The sequence below is a fragment of the Bos taurus genome, chromosome 13 (genome assembly GCF_002263795.3).
Source record: "Bos taurus isolate L1 Dominette 01449 registration number 42190680 breed Hereford chromosome 13, ARS-UCD2.0, whole genome shotgun sequence".
NCBI classification, from domain to species: Eukaryota; Metazoa; Chordata; class Mammalia; order Artiodactyla; family Bovidae; genus Bos; species Bos taurus.
This window is the reverse complement of record NC_037340.1, coordinates 55,016,995-55,026,057: the sequence shown is the minus strand read 5'-3', so window position 1 is coordinate 55,026,057 and position 9,063 is coordinate 55,016,995. Positions and strand designations below refer to the sequence as shown.

Genomic DNA, 9,063 nt, shown 5'->3' with positions numbered 1-9,063 from the left:
CCGGCGGCCGCTCAACCTCAGAGCCAGAGGTGGGCGTCTGACCGTCCGGCCGTGACCGGGCAGGTCGCCCCGTCTCGTTCACGAGCACAGGCCGTCCTCGGACAACCGTCCTCGTCCGCCGTTTCTCTCTTCAGTCGGACTTTGGCGTCTTGTTTTATGCCTTTGGTGTGATTAATAAACTGGCTCTTCGAGAACCGACCTGAAGGCTGAGTTTCCGTGAGGTGATGGGGAGCCGGAAGCCGCGGTGGGAGAGGGTTGCCCGACTCGCGGTGTCGGAGTCCCTGGGTTCAAAGGAAACACCCGCGCACTTGTTGGAAACCCTCCTCGGCTCTCCCCGGACGCCCGTAGCCCCTCCCCCTCCCGCACATGCGCGCTGAGGAACCCTGCGCAGGCGGGGCCGGTCCCGGAAGTGATCCCTGGGGGCGGCACCGGAAGTGACGTGCCCCCGGGGTGGTGAGTGTGGGTAGCGTCCGGGCACCCGTGGGAGAGGGTAAGGGGACAGGCGTGGGACCAAGCTCGCCCTCGAGTCCCTGGCCCGAGCTTCCTGCTTCCCTTTAGCCCGCGCGGGCGCGCTCCGGCAGGCCGGAGGCGCCCTCTGGCCGAGGTCCTCGCGGGTGTTCTGTACTTGCGGTGGCGCGGTCGCACAGAACAGTGTGAGCGTGAATACGCGTGTGAACAGTTCTGCAGAAGCAGCGTCCTGCTCTGAGGGCAGCTCGGGGCAGGCTGGACCTCTCAGACTCGTCCTGGTCGGGCACCCCGGTCCGTCCTGCTCGCAGGCCTGTCCGGAGGAGCTTCCTTCTGTAGAGGACCCTTCTCGAGACACGAGCGGAAAGGAGAACACGATTTTAAATGATAGTTCTCAGGCAGATAGATTTTAGCAGCGGAAACGTGTCCAGAGTTAAGGAACACGACATTGATTCTTTAAAAATGACCTCTGCCTTGGTGCCCTGGACGGTGGTCGTGTGTGTGTCCCGCATTTGAAGAACACTGCTGTGAATCACTGGTGCAGTGAGGATACTACGTGAAGTAGGCAAGTGACAGCCTGTCTTGAGTCTCAGCCTCCACTGCTTTAAAATGGGCGTGCAAAATGTAGGGGTCCGAAATCCTGGCACTGTCTCTTGAGACAATTTAAGGAGGGTGTAAAGGCCCCCATTTGAAGGGGAGCATTCAGGGAAACAGCAGAGTTGGTGTTTTTATCTGGAGCTGGTGACAATGGCGTTGCTTCTGCTCCTGGACACCCGCAGAGTAAGGAGAAGGACCAGGACAGAGGAGCGTAGACATGGCCTCCTTGGCTGGTGGTGCAGCCTTCAGTTGATATCCAGCTCTTCTGCTACTCCATCCAGTCTCTGCCCAACAGCAAGACAACTGAGGGTGGTCCTGCAGGGTATTCTCTTGAAACAGAGCGGGGTGGGAAAGGAGTCTTGAAAAGCAAATGGGAAAAATCCAGTATGAAGTGTTACCCCTCATAGGGTTTTAAGAAACAAATGGGTTTGTTTTGGGGGGTTTTTTTGGCCTCAAGACTTACGGGCTCTCAGTTCCCTGGCCACAGAGTGAACCTAGGCTTCTGGCAGTGAGAGCCCAGAATTCTAACCACCAGGGAACTCCTTCCAAGTGGCATATGGGCTAAGAGGGCCTGCCTCATGTGGAAAGTGGTGAGTGAGATGAGAACTCCTTTCATGGGCTCATTTATTTCAGAAACCTACATCAGGATTTTTCTGGCCCAGGCACCTATACTTCTTTAGTTTTGATTTCATGTTCAGGTTTAAACCAGATGTCTTATTTTACCAGTTTGCCTTTTGTTAAGGAGTCATGATACCTTCAAGGCTTTTCTCAGCGAGACCCCAAGTGATGTTGGAAGGTGTGGGGTTCTGGATGCTAGCAGCCCGCGTGGTCCCTGGGCCCAGCTGCCTTCTTCTGCTGCGCGCTTCTCCCAGGCTGCTCTCAGTCAGCTGTGCGGACTGCACCAAGCACCAGGAACCCCCCAGGAAGCAGCCACTCTCGGAGAAAAAACTGGTGAGACTTCTAGAAACCCTGAAGGGATTTGCCTCCAGTTTCCTCATTGGAAGTCACAGGGTGTTGTTTTGAACTCCCATTACCTTGTCTTCATTTATCCTTGAAAATGAGGACATGAGATGAAGGCCTGTGGATACCAAATACCGTGCTGGCCAAAACTGTGGTGGCCCCAAGGTGGTGCCCAGTGTGCTAGAAGTGATGACCCTTCTGGGTATTCTCTCCCTTCACCAGGAGGGTGCCCAGGCTCCTGTATCACAGCTTATGTGTCTGAGATAAGTATTATATATATTCTTAAATGCATGGAGAAGGGAACGGCTACCCACTCCAGTATTCTTGCTGGAGAATTCCATGGACAGGAGAGCCTGGCAGGCTGCAATCCATGGGCTCACAAAGAGTCAGATACAACTGCGTGACTAACACTTTCACTTTTCACTTTCATATTCTTAAATATGTATGAATAGTTCTTAATTTATAACATTGGAGAGGGGCGCGTAGACGTTTAGTTTTATAGTTCTCAAAGTCTTACACTTCTTTTGTTCTTCTATTTACCAAAACCTATTTAAAATATGAATGATCTTTAATTAAACTGAAGAATGTACGTGTTTAAGACCACTTTGCGTTCTAAGTAGGGGGTTCCACATGAAGCTTATTAGGGCAGAGAGTACTTCCTGTGGAAAAACTTTGGCAGTCAGCAGGTGTACTCAGATGTGTCAGCTTTCCAGGGGTTGTGTCTCCTGCCTAGAATGTAAACACTGACTCTGAGTTTTAATCTTCTGTACAGTGCTCATCAGTTGTGCTCTTTTCCCATCAGGTTGCTTCCCATCATGTTCAAAATTATGCACCGTGTTTTTGACTAGTAATTCATGGTTTTTCCATGTGGTGGTGCCAGAGCACCTTAAAATATGTGTGTGTTTTCCTTTTTTAAAAAAAGATCTGCTTATGGAAATGCAGGTGCCTTGGTCCCGACGGAGGGGCTGTGTGGGTGGCCACATCTGCCTGTGCGCTCCTGTGGGAAGCAGGCAGGCTTCTTGGGACAGGGCAACTGAGCTGGGGTGGTAGCCCCAACTTGCACCCTGGCATCTCGGGCAGCTGGACATCTTGTGTTAGTGAACATTTATTAAACATTAGCCCGGTCGGTTAGTTAGTTCTAATTCTTTAGGTCAGTTGTAGCTCCCTTAGGGACCTGGAGAAGAACTTGCTCACAGATTAGAGCTCTGTTTACATCACCACATTTAAAAATGTGGACCTACTCAGTTGGCCAGAGAAGACTTCTGCTTTTAGCGGGAAGCCTGGCAATGGCCCAGGGACTGTCGCTCTCAGTGTCTCGTGCTGAGGAACAGAAACTTCTTTAGTAAAGGTCTGTTATTTCAGTAGTGTGTTTCTGTTTGAAAAAATCTAGGAAGACGCTGTATTTAAGGAGTGTCTCCTATGCTGTGCTGTATTTAGGTTGTTAGTGTTATGTTTGTCTCTGGGGTATGTATTCCACGCTGACCACTCTTTACATCTGCGTTGTAGATTTACATTTGCCTACAAATAGCAGTGACTTCTGGGAACTCTTTCTTATATTTGCATTTTAGGGGAGATTAGCAATGTTAGTATCATTAGCATCTAATTTTAAAGCTCTTCCTAGGTAGAAAAGGTACCTTTCAAATGGCTACTTGGTCCTTGGAAGGACTGCGGAGTTAATACCAATCAGGGCACCCTGTGCTCTCTGCAGAAACAGCATTTTGTGGATCATCGCCGAGTGCTCGTCCGAGGGGGACACGGAGGCAATGGGGTGAGCTGCTTTCACAGTGAACCCCGGAAGGAGTTTGGAGGCCCTGATGGTGGTGATGGAGGCAACGGGGGCCATGTCGTCCTGAGAGGCAGGTGCCGTCGGGCAGCTGGGGAAGTTCAGTGGGTCTGCCATCTCTGGATGGGGAGTTTGCACCTTCTTGCCCTAACAGGAATTTCAATTCAAAACCCATGTGTGGACATCATTTTATTAAATTACATGGATGTTCACATTTAGAAATTTCACCCCAAACCAACTTTCAAACCAACTTTGATGGTTTGTTGTTTTTTTCACATTTCAGGAACATAAAGACTATCAGGGAATCTAATTCTGGTACCATATGTCCAAGGGTTAAATCTGTTACTGTTACTGTCCCAGTCAAGTGCTGAAAGGGTGTTGATCGCCCCTACACACGTGGAGCACAAAGGCCTAGCAAACTAGTCCGCTTGGAGTTGTAGCCATTCACAGCGTGGTAATAAAGTGCAGCTGTTTTCAAACTCACAGTGATATTGTGGGTAGTTGTGAAGTTTTTGGAAACGGTAGTATCTTTTATTTTTATTTTTTAATTTATTTATTTATTTTTGTAGTATCTTTTAAATGAAAATAAGAATTTAGCTTTTTCAAAAAGTCTCATTGCTGGTTTGGTAACTTTTGCCATGACTTCATCCCATGTGCATTCTTAATCTGAACAAGAGAAACTTGACGAAATGAGACGGGTCTGCCTTTAACGCAGAGGGTGATAACGCTTCCCGCTTTGACTTCCAGTTGACCAGCAGGTCAAGTCTCTGTCCTCTGTCCTGTCGCGGTACCAGGGGTTTGACGGCGAGGACGGCGGCAGGAAGAACTGCTTTGGGCGGAATGGCGCTGTCCTCTACATTCGGGTAGGCCAGGCGCGGAGTCCCCTGTCCACCCTGTGGCCCGTCAGGTTCCCAGGTCCTGCGAGTGGTCCAAAGGGGCCCGTCTTCCACGGAGCAACCCCAGACGGGGACTCTTTGTCAATTTCATACCATATGCACCTGTGACCTGTTCACGGTCACAAGATGATTCTGTCTTCCAGCGAGGGGACCCACAGGTCCGCAGTCCCTATCTGCAGCCCCGCAAGCCTCCCCTGCCCTACCCCCCTGGGGCATCTCCATGTGAGCAGTGGGTTCATGCCCTCAGCATCGCTCTCATTCGCAGATGCTCTGCTCACCCTGATGCTATAGAAGCGCTACTGGGAGAAGCCATTGTGCAGCCTGCCCCACAGAACCCTGAGGGCCCTCCTCTCTCTGGGAGCTTGGAAGTACCCCTTTCTCTAGAGCCCCTAAAAACGCTTTGTTGTGTTTCAGGTCCCCGTGGGCACTTTGGTGAAGGAGGGAAATGAAGTCCTGGCTGACCTCTCGCGCCCAGGAGACGAGTTCATTGCAGCAGTGGGCGGGACAGGGGGGAAGGGTAACCGCTTCTTCCTGGCTAACGACAACCGCGCACCCACGACTTGCACCCCCGGACAGCCGGGCCAGGAGCGCGTCCTCTTTCTGGAGCTCAAGACAGTGGCGCATGCTGGACTGGTGGGTGTTGTGCATCGCAGCAGCCGAGCAGCCCGCTTTCTCCTATCAGATCCTCTTGGCTTCATCAGGAGCCCTGCTCTTGCTTGTCCCCCATTCCCAACCTGAGACTCGCTGACCCAACCAGTTACAGACTCTGTGGTGATAGTCTTCACTGTCTTCCAGGTTGGATTCCCCAACGCAGGGAAGTCCTCGCTTCTCCGGGCCATTTCAAATGCAAGGCCTGCTGTGGCCGCCTACCCATTCACGACTCTGAACCCCCACGTGGGGATTGTTCACTACGAGGACCACCAGCAGATAGCAGGTAGGATCTCTCAGAGGATTAGGTGATGGTGGCATTCAGAGCCATGCTTATGTAACTTACATGCAGCCTTGTTTTTCTTCATTTAAAAATTGTAGTTCTTTATCAAAATCAGTTTAGATTTGCTTCCCACCCCCTCCCCCAGGCATCTGTTAGAGGCAGTTCAGGAATTTGAGTTTAAATTTCAAACCTGAGGAAATTACTCCTTTTCACCACCTCTATTCTTCTCTTCCATCTACGGGGAATTCGGCAGCATCAGTCATGTGGACAACATGTGATTTTAAAAGCTTTCCCTGTACCATTTTGAGAGAAGAAAACTTTTTCTAGAAGATAATGTACCCATTAAAAATAGTAAGCTTGCTGGCAACGTGGTTTGTATAGCACTTTATATTTTCAGAGGACTCTTTCATAATTTCTATCGGTAATCAAATTATTAATAGATTACAGGAAGCCGTTTTCCCCTTTTTTGAATCACTTTTGAAGCCAGAGAGATTAGAATGTGTTAAGTAGTTCTTATTAGACTGATCTGTCATCGTGCCAGTCACCCAAATATTTCAAAGCATTAGCAAGACTGGAAGCTGCAGTGCCTCAGATGGAATCGGCCTGGTGAATCAGCAAGGCGGAAAATTGAACGACTTCACTCATGAGATATTCTTTGGAAGGAAAGTCTCAGTGCTCAGAGGCCCCCGGCTCCCCTCCTGACTGTCTGCTTGTCTCCTCCACAGTGGCTGACATCCCCGGCATCATCCAGGGTGCCCACCAAAACCGGGGCCTGGGCCTGGCCTTCCTCAGGCACATCGAGCGCTGCCCCTTCCTCCTGTTCCTGGTGGACCTCTCGGTGCCAGAGCCCTGGACACAGCTGGACGACCTGAAGTATGAGCTGGAGCAATATGACGAAGGCCTGTCCAAGAGACCCTACACCGTCGTGGCAAACAAGATCGACCTCCCGCAGGCCAGGGCCCGGCTGCCCCAGCTGCAGGCCCACCTGGGCCAGGAGGCCATCGCCCTGTCGGCGGCCACCGGGGAAAACCTGGAGGAGCTGCTGCTGCGTCTGAAGGAATTGCACGACCACCATGTAGCCACCGAGCTGGAGCAAGGCCGCCAGCCGCTGCGGTGGTAGCAGAGGAGGCAGCACCTGGCAGGCCAGCTGCGACTGGAGATGAGGAAGGAGCCCCAGGGAATTGGGAGGCCTTGGTGCAGGTGCCTTCCTGCCAACCCGGGACTCCCAGCCAACACAGCCCCTGCCCTGGGACAGGATCCCTTGGGCAGCGGACGCTCCTGCCCCCGCCAGTCTGTCTCCAGTGCTTACACGCCTGCCTGCGTGTGAGTGACGTGCTGCAGTGGGCTCATCTGTGTTAATTGGCCCCTAATTATTAATAGCAGGGACTACACGCTGGCTAACGTCACCAGTGGGCACGTGGACAGGAGCCAGCATCAGCAGCGCTGACTCGCAGGTGGTGGCAGCTGAGGCAGAGGTGGGCCTCTGATGCCACAGCTGTTGACACCTTTCATAGGGATGCTCCATCTGCTGCATGAGGCAAGGGGCGAGGAAGCTTTAAAGCAGGTGCCCAGCTGTGAAGAAACAGGGAATCAGTGAGGGTGACGTCCGCCCTGTCATCCCAGACAGTGGTGTGTGCTCTGTGGAAGCTGAGCTTCACGACTGAATGCTCCCAATATCCGACCTGGGCCTTACGGTGGGTTATTAACTGCAGGCTGCGGGCAGGGTGTCGGCAGCCTGAGCCCCAGGGTGGTCAGGGACAGGTCTGTGTTTCTAGGTGTCACTGGGAGTTGTACCCACACCTCAGGGTCCCCCAACTACAGATACCCTAATGAAGACAAGCCCAGTATCGAGCAAAGTGGTCTTAAACTTGTTTCCCCCAGCTAAAGGGGGGAAACAGTCTGATGCCCCTGACGTGTCCCTGAGGGGTGAGGGAGGGCAGGGGAACAGGCTCTCTGGGAGTTGGCCTCAGGGTCTCAAGGCATCTAAGCCTCTGGATCACTCAGACCTGCGTCGTTTCTGCATGATGGGGGCTGGGCAGACCTCAAACAATAAGCCAGCGCCTCAGCTTTCAGGAGCAATTCTGTTTTGATCTAACATCAAATCTGCAACAAGAACAAGAGTTCTTTACCCAAAGCTTTATTTTAATGTCTTGTAATTTCAGAGGTCCTTGTGTTCTGGAAATCAGAGATGGGTTTTGCATCTATTTGTTCTCTCAGGCCACCACAAAGAGTAAAGCCAGGTCTGAGTAGCATTTAATTATCAACGGCCTTTCATCTTGCTCACAGGGCCCCCGCCACACTCACTCTTCAGAGGCGGAGACACTCAAGATGCCTGTGTAGCTGACCCGCCAGGGGCCCCACTTGCAGGGGCAGGGGCTTGTCCAGTTCTTGCTGTGTCCCCCAGAACCTCAGGACCTGACCCTCAGGGGCGCCAGTACATTTGTGGAATGAGCAAGTGTGTGGTGGCAGGTATTTAGTGCTTTTAGGTTGCTTTTAAAGACATTTAAAAGACCAGGTGGAGGCCAAGCCAGAGCCCCTGTCCCAGATCCCCTAGACCTGCCTCTTCTGGCCGTTTTGCTGAGTGACCTCCAAAGTCTGAGCAGCTCTTACTACCTTGATTAGCCTGGAGCATCACCTGTTGATCTCTGGCCCGGAACAGGGACTTGCTTTCTCATGCTTTCTCCCTGTACCCTCCCTGGGTCTGTGTTGGGCCACTGGGGCGTGGGCTGTGGGGTCCTGGGTTTTCTCGCGGCTTTCTCCCTCCTCCAGGTGGTGTCTGTCCAGTGTCATCCCTGCACACTGGTTCCATCTCCCCAGAGCTCGGCCACCAGCCTCCCCTGAGGTCTTCTCTCCACTTCCTCGGCCTTCTGTTCCCCCGTGGATGACAGTGGGCCCAGCACCTCCTGAGCCAGGGTGGCCGCCGCCTCCCTGCTCTCTTCTCCCTCCTGCTTTACTCTCGATTCATCTGCAAAGACCCTGTTTCCAAATCAGGTCATATTGTGAGTTTCCAACTGATGTGTATTTGGGGTCCTCTTCAGCCCCGTGAGCACCCTGTTTCATACCGAGCTGATGCCCCCTCATCTCCTCATGCAGCAGCCTAAGCGGCCCCATCCTTGTACGCACAGATCCTTGCCCCACCCCTGCTTGGTGACCCTCTCCCTCGCCTGGCCTGAGTCCCCCCGGGCCCCCCTGCTCCATCACTCCAGCTGTTTCCTTGCAACACCAGGGACCCTCCAGTAAGGATCGTCTGGGAAACCAGGCTTCTGTGCTGTCAGTGCCCTTCTCAGACACCCTATGAGTGCCCCCCAGCTGGTGGCCCCACAACCATCTGACCAAAGCCAGTCTCACCTACATGGGCCCTGCCGGCCTGTCTCAGGTATGGGGTCCCTGGTATGTTCATCAGCCGCCATGTGGCTCTTTGAGACACAGCT

At 52.6% G+C, this 9,063-nt stretch overlaps 1 protein-coding gene across 4 annotated transcripts; it reads left to right on the top strand.

Annotated features, from left to right (window-relative positions):
* Positions 1-428: 428 nt before the first annotated feature.
* On the top strand, positions 429-7,889 carry MTG2 (mitochondrial ribosome associated GTPase 2). 4 transcript variants are annotated; one of them, NM_001014874.1, is given in 8 exon segments: positions 989-1,030; positions 1,789-2,013; positions 3,731-3,878; positions 4,553-4,668; positions 5,116-5,334; positions 5,497-5,635; positions 6,358-6,638; positions 6,734-7,759. In NM_001014874.1, coding segments are annotated over 7 exon segments (1,365 nt in total). In that variant the 5' UTR covers positions 989-1,030; positions 1,789-1,809; the 3' UTR covers positions 6,992-7,759.
* Positions 7,890-9,063: the final 1,174 nt, after the last annotated feature.